The sequence below is a fragment of the Heterodontus francisci genome, chromosome 30 (genome assembly GCF_036365525.1).
Source record: "Heterodontus francisci isolate sHetFra1 chromosome 30, sHetFra1.hap1, whole genome shotgun sequence".
NCBI lineage: Eukaryota > Metazoa > Chordata > Chondrichthyes > Heterodontiformes > Heterodontidae > Heterodontus > Heterodontus francisci.
Genome location: NC_090400.1, coordinates 33,391,737 through 33,416,291, shown reverse-complemented (window position 1 = coordinate 33,416,291; position 24,555 = coordinate 33,391,737). Strand labels below are relative to the sequence as shown.

The 24,555-nt window shown below is 43.2% G+C and overlaps 1 protein-coding gene across 3 annotated transcripts in view; it reads right to left on the bottom strand.

The window, feature by feature from the left end:
• Positions 1–24,555, bottom strand: part of dhrs11a (dehydrogenase/reductase 11a) — a 137,198-nt gene that overhangs the window by 46,060 nt on the left and 66,583 nt on the right. For 2 of the 3 annotated variants that reach the window (XM_068010331.1, XM_068010332.1), the window contains exon 3: positions 22,513–22,607. In XM_068010331.1, coding sequence (XP_067866432.1) covers positions 22,513–22,607 — 95 coding nt within the window. Of the gene's footprint in view, positions 1–5,639; positions 5,706–14,318; positions 14,412–16,405; positions 16,536–22,512; positions 22,608–24,555 lie in introns of all 3 variants that reach the window. The other variant, XM_068010330.1, reaches the window with a different exon arrangement.

Here is a 24,555-nt window from a genome sequence, read left to right as displayed (position 1 = left end):
AAGTGCTGACCAGGTTCTCACTCAGCCAAATAAGGAATTATGTCATTACACCAGATCCCTATGAGTAAGTAAGAGAGGAGGGTCTTGGATACAAGATTTAACCCCTGGCTGAAACTAGGGAAGGCATGAGAACCCTGGGGAAGAACACTCGAGAAGACACCCTGAGCCAAGGGCTCAGAGAACAGAAGAGCAGCCGCAAGTCTGAGACTGATCACCTTGTGCCTGGACAGGTAGCATACTGTGCAAGTTAGTGACAGCTTGTACTTGATGATTTAGTGTGTGAATAAAATATTTCACCACTCAGCTTCGATGAATTCTTTAAGAATAAGTGCGGATTAGGCACAGCAATATATACACGCAGACATACATACACACATATCTACTACACAAGCAAATACACCCACAACTCCCTGGTCACATGTGACACAACATCACTTCCGATCTCTTAAGGTGGTCCCACAACACCTAGTCCTACTCCGGCCCCCTACCTCACCTCTTTTTCCAGTCTGTATTGGTTCCACTCCCTGCTCTCACCCAGAACTAGAAAACCTCATCAACTTTGCTTCCAATTTCTACCCTTCTCTCACATTTGTATGGTCTATTTTTGAGACTTCCCTTCCTCCATCGCAGGGGATTAGCTGTCTAATATTATTCATTATAAGCCCGACTCCCACAGCTACTTTGACTACAATTCCTCACAGCGCTTCCTGTAAGGAGTCCATCCCGTTCTCCCAGTTTCTCCGTCTCCAACGCATCTGTTCTGATGATGCAACCTCTCAACAGCGCTTCTGACACGTCTTCCTTTTTCTTTCCTCAACCGAAGATCCCCCCCACCACCCCCCAACTGTGGTTGACAGGGCCCTCAACCATGCCCGACCCATTTCCTGCACCTCTTCCCTCACTTCTTTCCCTCCCTCCCAGAACCGTGATAGGGTTCCCCTTGTCCTCACTTTCCACTCCACCAGCTTCCACATGCAAAGGATCATCCTCCATCATTTCCACCACCTCCAGCATGATGCCACCATCAAACACATCTTCCCTCCCTCTCCCATCAGCTTTCTGAAGGGATCGTTCCCTCTGTGACACACTGGTCCACTCCTCCATTACTCCTGACACCTTGTCCCCTTCCCACAGCGCCTTCCCAAGCAATCACAGGAGGTGTAATATCTGCCCTTTTACCTCCTCTCTCCTCACTATCCAAAGCCCCAAACACTCCTTTCAGGTGAAGCAGCGATTTACTTGCTCTTCTCTCAATGCAAATTGGGTGACCGCTTTGTGGAACAGCTCTGCTCAGTCCGAAAGCATGACCCCGAGCTTCTGGTTGCTGGCCATTTTAACACCCCACCCTGCTCTCATGCCAACGTTTCTGTCTTTGGCCTGCTCCAGTGAACATCAACGCAAGCTCGAGGAGCAGCACCTGATCTTTCAACTAGGCACTCTACAGCCTTGCAAACTGAACATGGAGTTCAATAACTTCAGCGCATGACTGGCCTTTTTAAAAATATTTTTCTATTTTTTATTTTATTATTTTTCAATCATGTGTCTGTTTTTCCATGTAGACAAAGCTGCTCATTATTCCACTATTAACACTCTCCCTGGACTAATGCTTTGTCTTCTACCATAAGCAGCAACACACTCTTTGCCTTTGTCCCAGGACAGCTTTGTTATTTAATATCTCCAGCCCTCTGCCCTATCACATACCTCCCCTTTTATTCTCTTCCCCCCCATTCCCACCCCACCCTCTTCACTTGCTTAAAACCTGATTCTTTTCCAACCTTTGCCAATTCTAATGGAAGGTCACAGACCTGAAGTGTTAACTTTGCTTCTCTCTCCACAGATGCTGCCTGACATGCTATTTCCAGCACTTTGTTTTTATTTCAGATTGCCAGCATTTTGCTTTTGTTACCTAGTACTTGGTTTGCTTTTGTTGTGACCTTATTCACCTGCATCGCAACATTCAGCAATTTGTGTATTTTACTCCCAGGTCCCTTTGTTCCTTTACTCCATTTAGATACTGATTTTCCAAGTAATATGTGATCTCCTTATTTTACTTCCTAAAATGTAATACCTCACACTTATCTATATACTGAAATTCATGTGTCAACTGTATGTCCGTCTGCAAGTTTATTAATTTATTTTTGTAAGTTGTTGCAATTCTCCCTCTCAATTTGGTGTCATCCTCAAATTTAGAAATTGTGTTTTTGATTCCAAAGTTTAAATTGTTCATATAAATTATGAACAGTGATCCCAGCGGGACCCCACTTAGCTTTGGGTTTCAACTTTTCTCAACTGACATCTGGTTAGAAACAAAGGAACAGGAATAAGCCATTTAACCACTTGACCCCTTTCCACTTTCAAGTGGCTGATCTGCAGCCTAACTCCATATACCCATCATTGCCCCATATCCCTTAATAGCTTTGGTTAACTACAATCAATTGCAGATTTAAAATTACTAATTGATCTAGCACCAATTGCTGTTTGCAGAAGAGTTTCCAACTTTTACAATGCTTTGCATGTAGAAGTGTTCCCTAATTTCACTCCTGAATGGTCTGGCTCTAATTTTTGGACTATGCCCCCAACCATAGATTTCCCAACCAGCAGAAATAGTTTATCTCTATTTACCCTACCTACCCTTACCCTAAATATCTTGAAAACTTCAATCAAATCACCCCTTAACCTTCTAAATTTCAGGAAATACAACCATTGTTTGTCTCATCTCTCAAATTCAACCCTCGGAATTCAGGCACCATTTTAGTAAAGCTACACTGAATTCAGTCCAAGGGCAATATATATCCTGCCACCTTCAAAGATCTATGCACATGAATCCCCAGGGTCCTTTGTCCCTGTGCACTCTTTAGAACTATGCCATTAGGTATATATTGCCTCTCCCTATCCCTTTTGCCAAAATGCATCACCTCATACTTTTCTGTATTAAATTCATTCTGCCACTTGTCTGTCCATTCTGCTAGTCTATGTCCCGTTGCAGTCAACTTGTATCATCCGATTAGAGTCAACTTGCCAACCAATCAGCACCCTTTTCTCATGCAGTCTAAACTGTTGCTTCCTTTGAAATTTGACATTCTTGTGTCTGTCCTGATGAGTGCAAGTCTAACATACTTGAATTTGCCCTCACCACGAAGCTTTGACCTAATTTTACCCACAATTGCCTTATCTCACTTCCATGCTGCCCCAAGATTGAGACAACACTGTTCAGAGTCAACAGCATCAACTCTAACTCCAACTGTCTGCCTTCTCTGCAGAATTAGATAGTTGACCAGTCTATCCTCTGCAATTACCCCCACAGAATCCTACTGGTTCCAATGCAACCAGTATAATACAACGACAACAACTACTTATACAGTGCCTTTAACATCTTTCCAAGGCGCTTCACAGAAACATTACAAAATACAATAGGACACCGAGCCACATAAAGGAGATATTATGGCAGATGAATAAAAGCTCACTCACAGGTAGGTTTGAAGGAGTGTCTTGAAAGAGGAAATCGAGGTAGGGAGGGAATTGCAGAGTGTAGGATTTAGCCAACTGAAGAAAGTCACTAATGATGGAATGAATAAAATCAGGGATGCTCAAGAGGCCAGAATTAGATGAACGTAGATATCTGTGGCGGTGGGGGTGGGGGAAACTTAAGGAGATTAGAGAGTTAGAGAGGGACGAGGCCATGAAGGGATTTGAAAAGAAGGATAAGAATTTTAAAATCAAGGTGTTGTTTAATCGGGAGCCAGTGTAGGTCAGCAAACACAGGGGTGATGGGCAAACGGCACTTGATGCAAATGAGGACACTGACAGAGTTTTGGATGACCTCATGTTTACAAAGGGCAGAATATGGGAGGCCAGCCAGCAAGGCATTAGAATAGCCAAGTCTGGAGATAACAAAGGCATGGATGAGGCTTTCAGCAGCAGAATAGCTGAGGCAGGGAGAGAGACGGACAATGTTAGAGGTGGAAATAAGTGAGTGCAGATACGTGGCTCATCTCCGGGTCAAACAATACCGAAGTTGAAAAGAGTTTGGTTCAGCCTCAGACAGTTGCCAGGCTGAGGGCTGGTATCAGTGGGGAGGGAGCGGAGTTTGTGGCAGGGACCGAAGACATTGACTTCAGTCTTCCCAATATTTAATTGGAGAAAATTTCTGCTCATCCACTGCTAGATGTCAGACAAGCAGTCTGACAATTTAAAGACATTGGTGAGGTAGGGTTGGGTGTCACCAATGTACATGTAGAAACTGATGTGTTTTTGGACGATGTTGCCATGGGGCAGTGTGTAGATGGGAAATAGGAGGCCTCCAAGGATACATCCTTGGGGGACACCAGAATGTGCAGGACCAGGAAGTGAAGCTATTGATGGCAATTCCCTGGTTACAATGAGATAGATAAGAATGGAACCAGGTGAGTGCAGTGCCACCCAGCTGGCTAACAGTGTAGAGGAATTGAAGGATGGTGTGATCAGCTGTGTCAATGGCTGCAGAGAGGTTGTGAAAGATGAGGAGGGAAAGCTTGCCTTTGTCAGTCACATAGGATGTTATTTGTGACTTTCAGTGTCGTTTTGGCACTGTGGCGGGGCAGAAACCTGATTGGAGGGATTCAAACATGGAGTTCCTGGAAAGATGAGCACAAATTTGGGAGGCGACATGTTCAAGGATTTGAGAAGAAAGTGAGGTTGGAGATGAGCAGTAGTTTGGATGGAGGGGTCAAGGGTTTTTTTTTTTGCAGAGGGTGATGACAGCAGATTTAAAAAGGAGAGAGGGACAGAATCCGAGGAGAGAGAGCCATCAACAATGTCAGCTACCATGGGAGCCAGAAAAGGAAGCTGGATATTGCCAAACAATGGCATCTGCTCATTCCCCCCGCCGTCATCTTCAGACTACTCCATAGTTGCATCCTTGGCTTTTGCCCTTCTTTTACATGCTGCTCCTTGGTGATAATATATTGTTAGATAATAGGTCAGTTTCCAAGTATGTGCCAATGACACCCTCTATCACTCCACCATTAGTATCGACTACACCACCATTTTGTCACACTGCCTGTTCAATATCAGGGCATGAATGAACCATAGCATTCTCCAATACAGCATTGGGAACACTAGCATTTTCACAGCTGGGTCTCGCTTAAAACTCAATACCCATGCCTCATACTCTATGCTCCAATCTTTCTGAAATGCATTGGCTTCCTGTACCCCAACACATCAAATTCAAATGCTTCATCTTTACTTACAAATCCACCGTGGTCTTGCCCCACTTTACCTCTAAAAACTTCTCCAGTCATCCATCCATCTTTCAACTCTGGCCTCCTTCGCTCCCCCGCTCTTTGCTTCATCATCTGTGGCAGTCCTCAGCTGTAACAGCTCTATTCTTGGAACTTCCTTTCCAAAGCCTTGCAGTTTTAAAAGCCTGCTCAAACCTATCCTTTCAACTATGCTTTCAGTCATCTTGCCCAACTTCTCCTATAGTTCAGCATGGGTGAATTTCTTAGGACATTTTCTGCATTAAATGTGCGAGACAAGTGCAATCGCTGTTAAAAAAAAGATAGAGGGAAAGAGTGAGATAATCACGGGAGGGATTCTCACTGAAACTCAAGTTGGGCAACAGAATATCCATAATTACTTGATGGTGGATTGCTACTTGCCTGAACATGAGGAGGCGCACTCAAGATGTAAACAACAGCATCAGCCAAGTCCTCTGCCTTCAGACACTAAGAAAAAGAATACAGGTTGTCAAAAAAAGCTAGAGATATGCAACAGATGGAAGACAAATATACATTTAATATTGAGTACTTGTTTTGTACAGTGCTAAAAGTGCAAAGTACCCTTTAAGGGAAAAAGTGGATTATCTTTAGAAGATAATAAAGGGCTCCAGGGAGGCAGCAGAGAAGAGGGATTAGTTTTGGATTGCTCTAGCAAAGAGCTAGCACAGACTCGATACAAAATTATGAGGGGCACAGACAGAACCAAAGTATGTGCTTAATTGTTCTGCCATTTCTTTGTTCCCCATTATAATTTCCCCTGTTTCTGACTGTAAGGGATCAACATTTGTCTTCACTAATCTTTTTCTCTTCACATATTTATAGTAGCTTTTACAGTCAGTTTTTATGTTCCCCGCAAGTTTACTCTCATACTCTATTTCCCCCCGCTTAAATCAACCTCTTTGTCCTCCTTTGCTGAATTCTAAACTGCTCCCAATCCTCAGACTTGCTGCTTTTTCTGGCAATTTTACATGCCTCCTCTTTGGATTGAATACTATCCCTAATTTCTTTTGTAAGCAACGGTTGAGCCACCTTTCTGGTTTTATTTTTGCGCCAGACAGGAATGAATAATTGTTGTAATTCATGCATATGTTCTTTAAATATTATCCATTGCCTATTCACCGTCAACCCCTTTAGTAAAGTTCCCAATCTACCATAGCCAACTCGCGCCTCATACCTTCGTAGTTTCCTTTATTTAGATTCAGGACCCTAGTTTCGGATTCAACTACTTCACTCTCCATCTTAATGAAGAATTCTATCATGTTCTGGTTGCTCCTCCCAAAAGGTACCCCACACAAGATTGTTAATTAATCCTTTATCATTGCACTATTTCTCTATCCCAGTCTAGGATAGATTGTTCTCTAATTCATTCCTCAACGTATTGGTCTAAAAAACCGTCACGTACACACTCGAGGAAATCCTCCTCCACAGTATTATTACTAATTTGGTTTGACCAATCTATATGTAGATTAAAGTCACCCATGATTACAGTTGTACCCTTATTGCATGCGCCTCTAATTTCCTGTTTAATGCCATCCCTTACATCTCCACTACTGTTTGGGGGCCTACAGACAACTCCCACCAAAGTTTTCTGCCCCTTGGGGTTTCTTAGCTCCACCCATACAGGTGCCACATCATGATTTTCCGAGCCACTATCCATCCTCACTATTGCATTAATTTCCTCCTTTACTAACAACGCTACCTCATCTCCTTTCCCTTTTTGCCTGTCCTCCCTAAATATTGAATACCCCTGGATGTTCTGTTCCCATCCTTGGTCACCCTGCAGCCATATCTCCATAATCGCAACTATATCATAACTGTTTATATCTATTTGTGCTGTTAATTCATCCACCTTATTGCGAATGCTCCGCGCATTCAGACACAATGCCTTTAGACTTGCCTTTTTAACATTGTTAGTCATCTTCGCTTTATTTTGCACTATGGCCCCATTTGTTTCTCGCCCTCATTTTCTCTGCCTTCCACTTTTGCTTCTTATCTTTCTGTCTTTCATTTCTATCCTTGTTTCCCCCTCCTCAGATTCCCATCCCCCTGCCATTCTAGTTTAAACCCTCCCCGACAGCACTAGCAAACACCCCCGAGGAAATCGGTCCCGGTCCTGCCCAGATGCAACCCGTCTAGCTTGTACTGGTCGCACCTTCCCCAGAACCGGTCCCAATGTCCCAGGAATCTGAATCCCTCCCCCTTACATCATTTCTCCAGCCACATATTCATCTGATATATCCTACTATTTCTGCTCGTTAGCATGTAGCACTGGTAGTAATCCTGAGATTACTACACCTTTGAGGTCCTACCTTTTAAATTTATGTCCCAACTCCCTATATTCAGCTTGAAGGACCCCATCCCTTTTTTTAACCTGTCATTGGTACCGATATGTACTGTCTGCTTGCCCTCCCCCCCAGAATGCCCTGCAGCCGCTCAGAGATATCCTTGACCCTAGCACCAGGGAGGCAACAAACCATCCTGGAGTCTCTTTTACGGCCTCAAACACCTGTCTGTTCCCCTTACAATTGGACCCTTCCAAAAAAGCACAAAGCTGCAATGTATATTACCTTCTTGCAACAGGTCTACACAACTCATTCACTTAATCAGAAATGGAACCACTTCCGATTGAGTATCTGCTCATGTCTTCCCATAACCCAGCTCAACTCAACAAAAAAAATGAATGTTTACATGTGATGATTCTCAAAGCTTCCCTGATGGCACAGCTGCTAAATATATCTAGCCAGTGTGGAACTGAACTCTAAGGACCAAAACTGTCACTTTAAAATTTTGATCTGTATTGAGTAGCTAATTGTAGCCAACCTCAGCACCAGGGATTGGGCGCGCGACAGACAATGCTGCTGACCGCAAGTGTCAGACTGGCTCAGTGGTAGCACTCTTGCCTCAGTTTTCCGGGTTTCAGCCCTATGAGCTTGAGCACCTTATCTAGGCTGCCTTCAGTGTAGTACTAAGGGTGTGCTATGTTGTTAGAAGTGCTATCTTTTAGCCGATACATTAAACTAAGCATCTGGTCAAGTGGATGTAAAAGGGCTCCCGGTACTAGTCGAAGTAAAGCTGGTAAGATTGACCGGTGTCATGGGAAATTTTTAATCCCTGAACCAATGCCAGTAATACTTAATAGCAGCAGCTATACATCGAAAGTAATTTGTTGTGACACACAGACTGAGGATATGAAAGGTGTTATATAAATGCAAGTTGGTTCTTTCTTTATAATCAAATGGCCATTGCTGAAAAAAGCGTGTATAGACTGCAGGCAATTCGAATTAGCTGTGAAACCCCGACAGCGGAATATGTAACCACCGCCCAGAATGCACTGCTGAGGCCAAAATGAAGAAATAGATGACATTGCCTGTGCACCATAATTCAGCTCAAGTCAGGGTCCTCAGGACAGAAGGGTAGGGAAAAAAATGCCTGTACCAGTCCATTTCAGGTTTAATCATTGTGATGCTATCTGCTGGAATTTACATAGGATTCCAACTGTATCTTCAGTCAATTGAGTACAGATTTGAAAAGGTTAAAATTTAAAATATGCAGAAATGAAGGTATTAGAAATGTATGGTGGCGCAGTGGTTAGCACCGCAGCCTCACAGCTCCAGGGACCCGGGTTCGATTCCGGGTACTGCCTGTGTGGAGTTTGCAAGTTCTCCCTGTGTCTGCGTGGGTTTTCTCCGGGTGCTCCGGTTTCCTCCCACAAGCCAAAAGACTTTCAGGTTGATAGGTAAATTGGCTATTATAAATTGTCACTAGTATAGGTAGGTGATAGGGAAATATAGGGACAGGTGGGGATGTTTGGTGGGAATATGGGATTAGTGTAGGATTAGTCTAAATGGGTGGTTGATGTTCGGCACAGACTCGGTGGGCCGAAGGGCCTGTTTCCGTGCTGTATCTCGAATCAAGAAGCATCTTAATATACAGAATGTCCATTAGAGCTCTCTGGACTTCTTAAAATAGAATCATAGAACACCACTGCATTCGGCCCATTGTGCCTGTGTTAGCTCTTTGGGAGAGCTATTCAATTATTTCCACTCCCCTGCTCTTTTCCCATAGCCCTGTACATTTTTTCTCTTTTCAGATCTTGATCCAATCCTCTTTTGAATGTTAGTATTAAATTTGCTTCCCCCACCAACCCAGGCAGTGCATTTCAGATCACAGCAATTTGTTCAGTAAAAAAATGTTTCATGTTGCCTCTGGTTCAAATCATTGCTAAATCTGTGTCCTCTGGTTCCTGACCCTTCTGTCACTGGAAACAGTTTCACTTTACTTACTCTACCAAAACATTCATGATTTTGAACACCACAATCAAATCTCCCCTTAACTTTCTCTATTCTAAAATCAGAACAGACCTTTTATGGTGTTTCCCAAAAAAAATAGCAAGGAATGACATCAGAGGGCAGAGGTAGGTGCTTGGTTGGTGAGTTTTAAGGTTTTTTCCACTCTAGAGAGATGGTTTAAACAGCAATTCTACAGACATTAATTAAAATTAATATAGTTTATACAAGGTACTAAACTAGATGATGAAAGAGGGAATAGTGATTTTTTTCATAGATCACAGACAGGCAGCCGAAACCTGTTGCTTGCAATTCCAGCATCATGTGGGAACTTCAGGACAATTCATGTGGCTTGGGAGACCACGTGCGTAGGAAGTGTCTCCAGCTGCTTGAGTTTGACCTCAGGGTTTCCAAGCTTGAGGAGCTGCAGTCATTGCAGAGCATTAGGAGCAGGAGAATTTCCTGGATTGTTCATTCAAGGAGGTGGTCAGGGCACAGGCAGTGAGTTCAAGATACTAGATAGGTGGCCATCCGGAAGTATAGGAAGAGGCAGGAGCTGCAGGAGACTTCAGGTTGTGTGCCACACTCAAAATGGGCCTCCGATTTGGAGACTGCCGGGAGTGACGACACTTAGAAAGCATGTAGTCCAGACCGTGGCACCAATGGGCAAGGGACTCTGCAGGAGGGAACAGCAAGGAGTAGCAGTGCAGTCATTATAGGAGATTCTATAGTTGAGGAATAGACAGGTATTTCTGTAACTATCATGAGTTCTGCAAGGTGTGTTGCCTCCCTGGTGCCACAGTAAAAGACATCATGGAGAGCAATGTAAAATAATCCGCAGGGGGAAGGAAGTGAGCCAGAAGTTGGGCTACACATTGGTAGAGAGGGCAGCTATTGAGGTCCTACAGTGAGATTTTCAGGAACGAAGGAGGAAGTTAAAAAGTGGGACCTGGGAGGTAGTAAACTCTCGATTCTTAGTGCCATGCGATAACGAGTAGAAATAAGAAGATAGGGAGGATCAATGTGTGGCTTAAAGCATGGTGCGGGAGGGGGTGGCGGCGGGGTCTTTAGATTCTTGGGACATTAGGACCAGTCCTGGGGCAGGAGGCACCTATTCAAAAGGGACAGTTTCACCTCAACAGGACTGGGACCAATGTACTTGCAGTGAGTTTCACTAGTGTGGTTGGGAGGATTTTAACTAAATTGACAGGAGAATGGGTACCAGCATATGGGAGTAAAAAAAGAGAAATAAGAGGCATAAAGGAGTGAGAGTATTAGATAGTTATAGAAAAGGATGTAGTGCCATATCAGATAGGAGGATTAGACTAAGAAGGACTAGGAAGAATACAAAGACAGGTTTACAATGCATCTATGTAAATGCACAAAGTGTGGTGACTAGGGGCTAGTGAGCTAGAAGCACAAACAGCCATGTGGAAATGTCACGTAGTGGCAATAATAGAAAAGTGGCTTAAAAATTATGAGGATTGGGTGCTTAATATTCAAGGATACAAATGTTCAGAAAAATAGGGAAGGATAAAAGGGAAGTGGGATGGCAGTACTGATTAAGGAAGACAGTGTTGCAAAAGGGAAGATGTCCTTGAGGGAGCAAGGACAGTATCCATTTGGTTATGAGTTGAGAAGGAAAAATAGTACGATCATGCTACTGGGGGCATTCTCATTGGCGGTCCCTCGGTTTGACGATGCTGTCTACTCAGGGTCGCTAGTTTCTGCCATGGGTCTCGTATAACTCAGCAGGCTAATTTTTGACCCACAGATCTTTGGGCACTTGGGACAGGACCTCCCACGAGGTAGTGAAATCCAAAATGCAGGATTTGCTTCATTTTCTGCTGCATTATTAAGATGTTGGGACTCAAAGCCTGACGCAGCTTGGTGGACAAGTTGTCGCCATTCTTCATGATGTGCAGCAAGCTCCGCGCAGTTGTTAAGGTCAATGCAGCCATGCTTCAAGGAGAGCTTCAGAATGTCTTTGAAGTGTTTTCTTTGTCCTCCCCAGGAACTTTGTCCATCTGAGAGCTGAGAACAGAACCTGGCAAGGTAGACAATTTCCAGCCATGTGGACACAGTTGATTTTTTTTTTTACATGTTGGCAATGGTTCCTTTTTGCTCATGCTTCACTATCTCAATTTCTGGGAGACCAGTAACACAGACTTTGTTTTTGATGCTCATGGAAGTACTAATAAACAACCATAACTAAAATTAATTATAATCAATAAGATATTTCTCAATGCTGCAATCCCACAGATACTTGTACTGCATGATGGCAAATGGAATTTAACCCAGAGAACTGTGAGGTGATGCATTTGGGGAGGTCAAACAAGGCAAAGGAATACACGATGCATGGGAAAATACTGAGAAGTGTAGAGGATGTGAGGGACCTTGGAGTGAATGTCCACAGATCCCTGAAGGTAGCAGGACAGGTCGATAAGGTGGTTAAGAAGGCATATGGAATCCTTTCCTTTATTAGCCAAGGTATAGAATATAAGAGCAGGGAGGTTATGCTGGAACTATATAAATCATTGGTTAGGCCACAACTTCAGTACTGTGTGCAGTTCTGGTCACCTCATTACAGAAAGGATGTAATTGCACCAGAGAGGGTGCAGAGGAGATTTACGAGGATGTTGCCAGGTCTGGAAAAATGCAGCTATGGGGAAAGATTGGATAGGCTGGGGTTGTTCCCCTTGGAGCAGAGAAGGTTGTGGGGAGATCTGATTGAAAAGTACAAAATTTTGAGAGGCCTGGATAGAGTGGAGGTGAAGGGCCAACTCACAGGGGTAAAAGGTCAGTGACTAGGGGAATAGATTTAACCTGATTGGTAGAAAAATTAGAGGGGAGATGAGGAAAACTTTTTTCACCCAGAGGGTAGTGGTGGTCTGGAACTCACTGCCTGAAAGGGCAGTTGAGGCAAAATACCTCAGCACATTCAAAAGGAGTCTGGATATGCACCTCAAGTGATGTAATCTGCAGGGCTAGGGACCAAATGCTGGAAGGTGGGATTAGAATGGGTGGATTGTTTTTCAGCCGGCATAGACACGATGGGCCAAGTGGCCGCTTTCAGTGCCTTAAACTTTCTATGATTCTATGATATATATGGGTTATGTAGGAACAGAATCTATGCTGGGAACCTGCTTTTATTGTGTAAAATAGTCCAAGAAGTGGGTCTTTTACAAAGTAATCACTCCTTTCAAAAGAAAAATCCATCTTTTTCATTGTGGGTTATCAATACTTTTGCATTTAACAATCTCTTCTATGATGCAGCACCAGTATTTTCAATAAAGCTCAGGATTCACCAATGGGCAATTAATTTTGATGTTATTGAGCACGAGGACAACAATATTTGAATACATTGGGGGCTCCAGCTGCATTTAAGCACCACAATCATAGTCAGACAATTATAATTTTATAGTTTGTTCCAATATTATAAAGGATTAAAGGACAGAGCTGGAGACATGTTAACGGTCAGCAATTTGGCAGCTTGGTCCATGTGTCAGCGCTTGCCGTCAGAAACTGACATGGCATGGACCTGCCTCCCTTCAGTGCCACCCCAACATGAGCTGATAAAAATAGAAAATTTTCCTGGAAAGGCATTCTCCCCAAGAAATACATGACCAGCTTTGCGCCTTTAGCATCTGGATTTCTCTCTCAAAACTTTCCCATACTTATGTGGTTTCCCCTCCCCAATACAAGTGAAAGGGGGGGGGGAGGAACGTCAGGTACAGCTGAAGCTACAAAACCCACTTACTTGTTTGCGTTCTCACACCATAAACGTATAATCGGGGCTGTTTGCAAAGCCAGCGGCAGCTTTTGCTAAATTTCTAGGTTGCAATGTATGGATCTGGTTTCGGTGTTTGGGGCAAGGTTAGAGAAGAAATTTGGAAACCCTTTTGTCTGCAGGTTATAGTGTACAATTATCGGTAACATGGAGCTGGTCATATGGCACTCAGTTGTAACATTACATAGGACAATGATGGTCATCCATTTTGTAAACCTAAATTTTGATTTAAGTCCAAGTGTATCACATGCTAATTAATCTATATAGACTTTTCAGCAAAGAAACAGGCTATTGCGCCCAACTGGTCTGTGCCTGTATTTATGCTCCACAAGAGTCTCTGCCCACTTTAATTACCTCTTTCCAACCTTCCCCCAGATCCCTCTATTCCTTTCTCCCTCATATATGTTTCAAGCCTCCCCTTAAATGTATAAATATTAACTGTTCTAATCACTCCTTGTGGCAGCATGTTCCATATTCTCACTCTGTGTAAAGAAATTTTTCTTCATTTCAGATATCAATGATAGGGGTGAAGGATTCACTGAGCTACATGCAGTATTTTCAACACACCATTAACATATTGTTTGCCTTTGCTCCGTGACCTTTTGGTCAGCTATGTGGCCTGGTCCAATCTGCACCTTCTCCTTTGTTATCTCTTGCCCCACCCCCACCTCACTTGCTTATAACCTGTGACTTTTCTAATATTTGTCAGTTCCGAAGAAGGGTCACTGACCCGAAACGTTAACTCTGCTTCTCTTTTCACAGATGCTGCCAGACCTGCTGAGTGATTCCAGCATTTCTTGTTTTTATTGCAGTATTTTCATTAAGGTTAAGCTTTGCTTCTCTCCTTTCTGTTTTCAGGTTATCTCATCATATATCAGCATCTAAACATTACCCTTTTAAGTCTCTGTCACTTATAACAGTCACCAGGAAGCTAGCAACAAAGACACATAAAAATTTACTTACACATCAGTTTGGCTTCCATACCTTAAGGCTCTCGTATATTGCTGCAGCTTTCTCGGGGTCATTGTTATGAAGCCTAAATGCAAACTCAGTTTCCACCAAACCTGGAGACACAGACTGTAAAGCACATGAAACAAAATTACTACAAAAATATCAACTTGTGTTTCCATTGCACCTTTAAATGTAGTAAAACAGCCCAAGGCACTTCACAGGAGCATAATGAGAGAGGGGGAAAAAAATCGATAACATGGACAATGGCCAGTCAGAGAATGCGCCAGCATTTATTTCTTTATTCTTATTGCAAACTGTGGGGGGTCATGAGGTTGGAAAACTAGAATTCTCTCTCATAACACGGTGGTTTTGCAGGGGTGGAGACCCTATTCCAGAGTCCCCATGTTAGCAAGAAAATTGACATTTAAAAAAAACTAAAATGCATCACTTTCTTCTGTAAAATGGGGAATGCTAAACAAGAAGTTATCCCTCTGGCTTTTCCTTTCCCCTTAAGCAATTGGAGCTGACAAACACAAGTCCTTCTCCACACTTGTATTTCTAGTACACTGACTACTTATGGAGACTGAGCCCCGATATTTACGGGGAGGCAGCGTGGGTGCATGTGGGAGTTCTGGATGGAAGACCCTGAAATTATGAGTTTCCTAACTTCCTGCTGAAATTAACAGCAGGATGCATTTTAATTTTTTTGCACTGGGTTTCCCCATTTCATAACCTGCCAGACTGACAGGATGACTGCCTATTGGGCAGGAAAGCCTGCAGAAACAGGCCAAAGGGGTGTGGGGGGAGAAAAAACAAAAAAGAGAGATTGGGGTCAGGTGGGGGAGGGATGGGTGGTTGGGGGAAGAGATCATGGTTGGGGCAGGGAGGGGCAAGGAGGAGAGAGATTGTGGTCAAGATGAAATGGGCAGAAGAGATCATGGTCAAGGGTGGAAAAGATTGTTGGTTTTGGGTTTTGTGGTGGGGTGGGGGTGAGTGGTAGAGAGATGGCAGGTGGTGGGTTGGGCTGGCCGATCGTGGGGAGGGAAGCAGATAAGTTTGTTGGGTCTGGAGGAAGCACTCCTGCAATTCCTGGATCAGAAGCAGTGCTGTGAACATACTTCCTTGATGGATTGGCACGTCTCACCTCCATTTACCTGCTAGGTTTCCTTAGCCCCGGAAAACCCGGCAAAAATGGGTTTAAAAAAATTTCAAACTGTAAAAATTGAGGCATGGAGTCTCCTTGAAAGCTTCTACCAGCTGGCCCACCTTCTGACAGCAGATTGGTCACCACTGCCACCACCACACCCTCCCCAACCCTGGTCTACATTAAAATCAGAATTGGGTGGGTTGGAAATTTTTCCATACTTCAACTACTCATCCACACCCAACACCTCTGTTCTCGGGGGTTAAATACAACTCCCCGCATATTGTCAGGACTTGAAAAACAGATTAGAATTGATATTTTCTTTTAATGCCTATTAAATTGCATTTAGAATTTTTAAATTACTTTCACTGTGAGTACCTTAATAAAAGTAAAGAATGTGTTAAAGGAAGAGAACAATTTTAAATTTATAATATCAATGAGGATAATTTGAAGACTTATGGATAAATAGATGGCCAGTGACATCATATGCGGACAATACACTCACTTCAAACGACTGGGAAGCAAATGGCTGAGGGGTTAAATGCATTGAATCACGTAGTAGCTTGTTACACAGATCAGGAAGGTCCCAGGTTCAGCAAGTATTTACTTAACTGATCACCAGGGTAAGTTTACATGGTTGGCAAGAGAATTCAATAGTGCATCCAAGTGACCACTATTCAAACAAAACAAGGCTACTTGACTACGGGAAGCATTACAGTGGAGGTCAACCCAATCTTCACCTGACATCCACACCCCAACCACTTACAGCAGGGATACTAAATAAGCAGTGATTAGAACGCTGGTTGGTTTTCCTCTTCCCAGTTTATGCCAATTGTAGTGCCTTTGCAAGCACCCTGCTCTACAATTCTGTGCGATGGCATTATTTATTTTGAAAGCAGCTGCAGTGCAATATTTTCCTACTCTCAATGGCCCATACAAGGAAGTCTCCCTTCATTATAATTCGTAAAGTTCTTACCGTGGCCCTTATGTGCGTCTTGGCTTCTTGGAGCTCTTGCCTTAACCCCTCAGTCAGGGCGGTTACTGCATACTTTGTAGCAGCGTAGAAATGGGTGGCTGAGCTTGGGATCACTCGATGGCCACTCATACTAAAACGGCAGAAGAGGGTAGAAGAGATGGCATCAGGTCTACTATAGCACGTATAGTGCTAAATGAAGCTTATAGACAGGATCTAGAGAAATATACATACCTAAACAAGTCAGTTGTATAAACATGGCTTTATTCCATGGAATGCGAGGTGTGCAAATGAGTACTGGAGTGTTCACATTTGAAAACTAAACCAGCTGGTTGGAGAGCATCTTCAAAATGGTTTTAAAAAGGAGAAATAAAAAGGAAAAAGCTATTTGCTGCACGATAGACACATCTTTGAAGGAGCCCAAAATTCTTGCTTTTGCAGACGTTTAAAGTTTTATAACCAACAGCAGCAAACAAAGCGGAATTTGCAACACAACAGTCGCAGCAAGGCAAGTTTGTGCAGATTTGATTCGAGATTCTTTTGGCATTTTCTCAGTCAGATTGGACAATCTCCAGAGATTGATAAAAGACGGCTGGAGTTCTATAGGAAGCGTGGAAAACCTGTGTTCCGTATTTCCAGAGTTAAATCGCGGGATGATCCTTTCAATTGCAGACCTTTGGCTGCCTGTCTGCTATTTTTATAAACTCAATTCAAATGCTGAACAATCAATCAATTTGGCACCAATATTTCTGGGCACTAAATGTTAGCACTATTCCATACAAACATCTCAATGGGTTATTTCCTCACAGGAAGTACCATTTAAACATTTGGTGGACATAAAAGTGGGAGTTTTATTAGTGCTCAAGCAATATAAATCTTTAAACTGCAATATACCTCAAAATTACTTTAGACTTATTTAGAGGAAAGATTGCTTTTAAAAAACAAATGACAGTCCCATTTTGACACACAGATCCAGCTCCTCTTGCCAGAGTCCATAATTGGACTGGCAGGTTTTAGGGTCACAGATTTGTACACGAATAGCCTCTGGTTGTTCTTGAGTTCATTTAAATACACCAAAAAAAGGAGACATGGCTCATCCTAGACACAGGTGGAACTCAGTCTCTCACTGTAATACACCTCATTACATCAGGACAAATTTGATGCATAAACAATGCAAAAATGTTGGAGGGGGGGGGGGGGGGGGAAGAGGCAGTTCACAATACATCACGAAAAAGAAAAACAAGATTTCAAGATGACTCCATTAACTCAGTTAAAAAGTAACAAAACCTGTTCAAAAATCTGTTATGAAATTGATCAAAGTAATTATTCACAACAATGACAAGCATGGACTTGTGCTCCTTGCAATTGTGCAACGTCAGACTTTAAAACAAACAGCACCTTGAGACTTGAACAGCAGCTGACTTTCCCCATTAGGCAAAACCATTTCATTTTACTGCTCATAGCCACAGGTTTTGGAAATACCTTCCACAGTAAATCACCATCCGGGTGCATTAGGTGCATACACAATCGTCTTTGACGGTCAAAAAGAAATACTTGCAGTGCTCCATTGCCACAAAATGTTCACATCTTTAAACATAGAGACCTGCAGTCCAATTAATAATAAACCAATAACTCAGTGAATTGCTTTGAGTCAACATCAAGAAGTCCCGATTATCTTTCACAAATGCAGGTTAAGGGGGCTTTTCTTAAAATATAGTTGGGAGGGGTGAATTGATTGTAATTTTGTTGTTTCACTCCACCAGCTGGGTGCCTTCACATTCAACCATCTAAATCCTTTTTTCTCTCTATAATGAATGCAGCAACAAGAACAATTTGTATTTATCCAGCACCTTTAATGTAGTAAAACGTCTCAAGTCGCTTCACAAGAGCGTAATCAAACACAATTTAACATTGAGTCAAAGACTTGGTCAGAGATGTTTTTCTTCTTTGGCCTCCTTGTCTTGAGAGACAATGGGTAAGCGCCTGGAGGTGGTCAGTGGTTTGTGAAGCAGCGCCTGGAGTGGCTATAAAGGCCATTTCTAGAGTGACAGACTCATCCACAGGTGCTGCAGATAAAATTGGTTGTTGGGGCTGTTACACAGTTGGCTCTCCCCTTGCGCTTCTGTCTTTTTTCCTGCCAACTGCTAAGTCTCTTCGACTCGCCACACTTTAGCCCTGCCTTTATGGCTGCCCGCCAGCTCTGGCGATCACTGGCAACTGACTCCCACGACTTGTGATCAATGTCACAGGACTTCATGTTGCGTCTGCAAACATTTTTAAAACGGAGACATGGACGGCCAGTGGGTCTGATACCAGTGACGAGCTCGCTGTACAATGTGTCCTTGGGGATCCTGCCATCTTCCATGCGGCTCACATGGCCGGCCATCACAAGCGCCGCTGGCTCAGTAGGGTGTATATTCTGGGATGTTGGCGGCCTCGAGGACTTCTGTGTTGGAGATACGGTCCTGCCACCTGATGCCAAGGATTCTCTGGAAGCAGCCAAGATGGAATGAATTGAGAATTCGCTCTTGGCTGATATACGTTGTCCAGACCTCGCTGCCGTAGAGCAAGGTACTGAGGACACAGGCTTGATCCACTCGGACTTTTGTGTTCCATGTCAGTGCGCCATTTTCCCACACTCTCTTGGCCAATCTGGACATAGCAGTGGATGCCTTTCCCATGCGCTTGCTGATTTCTGCATCGAGAGACAGGTTACTGGTGATAGTTGAGCCTAGGTAGGTGAACTCTTGAACTACTTCCAGAGCGTGGTCACCGATATTGATGGATGGAGCATTTCTGACGTCCTGTCCCATAATGTTTGTTTTCTTGAGGCTGATGCTTAGGCCAAATTCGTTGCAGTCAGCCGCAATCCGGTCGATGAGTCTCTGCAGACACTCTTCAGTGGGAGATGTTAATGCAGCATCGTCAGCAAAGAAGAGTTCGCTGATGAGGACTTTCCATACTTTGGTCTTCGCTCTTAGACAGGCAAGGTTGAACAGCCTGCCACCTGATCTTGTGTGGAGGAAAATTCCTTCTTCTGAAGACTTAAACGCATGTGAGAGCAGCAAGGAGAAGATGATCCCAAACAGTGTCGGTGCGAGAACACAGTTTTTAAAGGACCGTCTTAAAAGGAGGAAGGAGAGACAAAGGAGCTTAGGAGAGGGAATTTCAGTCTTAGGAATGTGGCACTTGAAAGCTGCCAATAGTGGAGGAAATGAAATCATGGTTGCCAAGAGGGCAGAGTTGGAGGAGCGCAGATATCTCAAGAGGGATCTAGGGCTGAAGGAGGCCCAAGTCTGTCAGAACCTCTTCACATTGCCAGTCTCTTCTGACCTGGTTCAGCCTGATTAGGGAAGCTCGTGCAGCTTCTCCACTTCGGCTGAAGCTAAAACTGCAGCTGGGGCAGGGTCAGAGGGGAGGGGAGGGGGACTAACATCATTGGACCCTGACCTGCATATTTAAAGGAGAACCCTATTGACTTAGGACAGTTAGCTTAGCTGCCTGTTCAGAAGGTCCAAGAAAAATTGGAAACTGCAAAATCCTAACCCCTCAGTGAGGGTGGTTACTGCATACTTTGTAGCAGCATAGAAATGGGTGGCTCAGCTTGGGATTACTCGGTGGCCACTCATATTAAAATGGCAGAAGAGGGGAGAAGAGATGGCATCAGGTCTACTATAGCACGTAAAGTGCTAAATAAAGCTTGACAGGACCTAGAGAAATATACATACCTAAACAAGTCAGTCAGATGCATAAACATGCTTTATTCCATGGAATGCAAGGTGTGCAAATGAGTATTGCAGCGTTTACATTTAAAAACTAAACCAGCTGGTCAGCAAGCATCTTCTGACAAGCTATTTTCCTGTAATATTCAACTGTGTTTCTAAATGGTTTTAAAGGGGAGAAATAAAAAGGAAAAAGCTATTTGCTGCACAATAGACATACAACTTTGAAGGAGCCCAAAATTCTTGCTTTTGCAGACGTTTAAAGTTTTATAACCAACAGCACCAGACAAAGCTCAAGTAAACCATAATACAGCAACACCTTGCAGATATCTTGCAAAACAACGTGGAATTTGCAACACAACAGTGGCAGCAAGGCAAGTTTGTGCAGATTTGATTAGAGATTCTTTTGGCATTTCCTCAGTCAGATTGGACAGTCTCCAGACGATTGGTAAAGACAGCTGGGGTTCTGATAGGAAGTGTGGCAAACTTGTGTTCCATATTTCGTTGGATAAAGGCCAGCTCGGGTCTGCAAATGAAACCCAACCCAGCCAGAGTCCTTTCATTTTTTCCCACGCCCGACCCCACCATCAGGTAACCTAGCTTCTGTTTTTCACTTTGTTTTTTTTTTTATTTTTAGAGATACAGGCCCTTCAGCCCACCGAGTCTGTGCCGACCATCAACCACCCATTTATACTAATCCTATACTAATTCCATATTCCTACCACATCCCCACCAGTCCCTATATTTCCCTACCACCTACCTATCCTAGGGGTAATTTATAATGGCCAATTTACCTATCAACCTGCAAGTCTTTGGCATGTGGGAGGAAACCGGAGCACCCGGAGGAAACCCACGCAGACACAGGGAGAACTTGCAAACTCCACACAGACAGTACCCGGAATTGAACCCGGGTCGCTGGAGCTGTGAGGCTGCGGTGCTAACCACTGCGCCGCCCCTTATATGCACAAGCTTAAAAAACTGTAACTGGACTTGAAAGGTTGTTTAAAAAGTACATTAATATTGGAGCCACGTACTGGAGGCGGTGATAGTGTGTTCGACCCGGCCGAAATGCCGGACCCGGAAGAGCAACCCGACCCAAACCTGACACACGTCGTCGAGTCCCGTCGGGTTCAGATCGGGTAGCCATGCTCTATCGCTGGATGATCTTTTAAATTTCAGACTTTTGGCTGCCTGTTGGCTATTTTTATAAACTCAATTCAAACGCTAACCTATCAATTTGGCACCAATATTTCTGGGCACTAAATGTTACACGATTCCACAGTATGCTACATGTGGTATTCTAATTGCTTAACTGCCTGGTTTCTGCCACAAGAATACTAAGTCCTCTACTCATACTGATTTTTAAGGCAAAGGTAAAATAGTAATGATGGGAGCGGGTCAGGATTTTACATTTTTTATTTAAAATGCAAGTTTCCAGCTCTACTCATTTCGATAAATATGTCACCATTAAATAGAAGTTTGTTGAGAAGCAATTTTACCAGGGTAAAAAAGACATTTCTCATTAGCTGCTTCCACTTAATCCAGTCGCTATTAAAGATGCCATGAGGTGTTATTCCCACTTCAACCCCCACTGGAAAGCTGCTGTCCAGCAGTGAGCTAGTGCCAGAAAGCACTGAGATAAATGATTTAAAATGATTATACAGCCATGGACAGGGGCAACATTTAAATCGGGGCTGTTTTAGGCTGTGCTGTACTATCCCTTCTGAGCCGATCACAAACATCGTATCCCTTCCCTACTTAAATCATCCTCACTTCAATTTATTGAGACCTAGAGTGTACTCTCAGCATTATATATAATGCAGCATTTGACATTCTTGTTCCTTTTTAACTTTTATACAAGTATTCACCAATAAAACCACCTATTAAGTAAACAGCACTGAGCATCAGGTGCCATTTGCTTGTCTTAGATAGCATACTCATTTAAAAAATCTTGCAACTAGAGAACATGCATATTTAATGACAAAGTTTGACAGCACTATGCCTTCATCTAATAAACATGAAAAGACAGTTCTGAAATCATCAGATTACAATAAAAATAATGAAGTTCTGAATGTCGCACTGTTCCAGGATTCAATCAAGAGGCATTTGGAATAACATTACTTTACCTATAATTCATTTAATCTGATATCACATTCACTGAATCAAGATATTCTGGAAAAGGGCTTCATATTCTGGAAAGGAGTAATTTTGCCCAGCATTGCTTTAATGCTGAAGGTTTGATTTTGGGCTGCTTATCACTGAGGCTGCACACAACCAGAAAGTGCATTTCATCTTTAAAACAAGCACCACGATGAGAGGCTGTTATGGAATAAGAGGGAGATGAAGAAAGATGATTTCCCATGCAAGGCAACAATTCAACTCTCTTACCTATTGATGTTAATAATGTGTCCATCATCAATATTCCGCTCTTTCATTGACTGGTAGGCCTCTCGGGTACAGATACACATCGCCATCACATTAACCTGAAACAAAGATTGGAGACACGAGTTCATTACCCTTACAGATGATCCTCTGCAGGTTCACATTTGAAGATTCTTGGATAAAATCTACCACTGTCATAATTTAGTCATCCAATAAAACTTGGATACGTCCCAAAGCTTTATTCATTGTATAGCAGCTGATTATTTTTAAAGCAGAATACATTGAGTACTACCGTCAATAGAAACATTAGCACTAGTATTGAGATCCTACCTGGGCATGGTATGTAACAAGCTGCCACCTACCGGTTTACTGCCCCTGTTTTAAAAAAAAAACGTAGGAGGAGCTGCTCCACAGACTAGTCAAGCAACAGCCTGACATCATAATACTCTCAGAATCATACCTTTCAGCCAGTGTCCCAGACTCCTCCATCACGACCCCTGTGTATATCCCAATTTCGCCGAAAGGACAGACCCACCAGAGGTGGGGTACAGCAGTATATAGTTTGGGACACAGTGGTCCTGGAAATCATCAACATTGACTCTGGAACCATGAAGTATCATGGCTTTACGTCAAGCATGAGTGAGGAAACCGCTTCCTGCTGATTACCACCTTCAGCCCCCCCCCCCCCCCCCCTCCCCCCTCAGCTGGTGAATCAGTACTTTTCCACATTGAGTACCATTTGGAAGAAGCACTGAGGGCAAAGGTACAAATCACTAAAAGTAATGGGTTAACAAAGCTATATTTTTTAAAAAAGCAAACAAAGCACTAAGGTTCATTTCAAGAAAGAATTGAAAAGCAGAGAAGTTAGGTGAAACTTGTAATCCACAGTTGGAATACTGCAAATAGTTCTTGGTCTTCATAGTATAAGGAGAATATCAAGGTACTGGAGAAAGTGTTTTTACCAGAATGATATCAGAACTGAGAGGTTACGTTGATCAGACAAGATTGAATAGGTTGGGAATCTTGTTTCCACTTGGAGGGGAGATCAGAACTCGGAGCCATAAATACAAAGATAGTCACTACTAAATCCAATTCAGGAAAAATCTGTTTACCCATAGTGTGGTAAAAATGTGAGGCTCCTTACCACATTGAGCAATTAAGGCAACTAGCATAGATGCATTTAAGGACAAGCTAGATAAACAAACGAGAGAGAAAGTAACAGAAGGATGTTGATGGGATTAGAGGAAGATGAGTGTGAAGAAGCTCGTGCAGACCATAAACACAGGCATGGAGCAATTGGGCCGAATGTCCTGTTTCCATGCTGCAAGCACTATATAACATTATGTACAGAATATTCTCGGGGTGACTGGCTTCAAAGTTCCTCACCAAAAGGTGGTTTGGTAGCACCATTACGGAGTGAGCTGGTTGAGTCTTGAAGGACACTTGCTGCCAGATTAGGGTTCTAGCAGATGGTGAGAGAAGCAACAAAAGGGATTAACCTACTTGACCTTTGTCCTCACCAATCTGTCATAAATACAATCGGTCCATGACCATATTGGCAGAAATGACTGCTGCACAGTCCTTGCAGAGTCTAATCACCTGCTCACGTTGCTCAGTTTAGGCTTTCTTCGGTCATTCAGTTACAGATCTAATTAAAGCCTTGGTCCAAACAAAAGAGCTGAATTCCAAGGATAATGCAAGAATGACATTGCTCAATACCAAGGCAGCAATTGACCGAGTATGGCACCAAGGAGCCCGAGTATAATGTCGCAATGACGATAAGTGGAAAATTCTCCAATGCCTGGAGCCATATGACAGTTTTCATGACCCGTCATGAAAATGCCCTGAGTGCAGTTTCTTTAAATGTTTCAAGTGAAAGGTCATTTGTTTCTGCAATATTACAGCACCACAACTGAATTGCATAATGTTGCTTCTTATAACTGGCACAGCTTCACTGTACACTGAAACCAAGGCAACAGGCATCTGCTGTAGAAATTCAAACAATTTTGCTTAAGTGCACACCAGTCAGTCACTGTTCACTCAACAGGA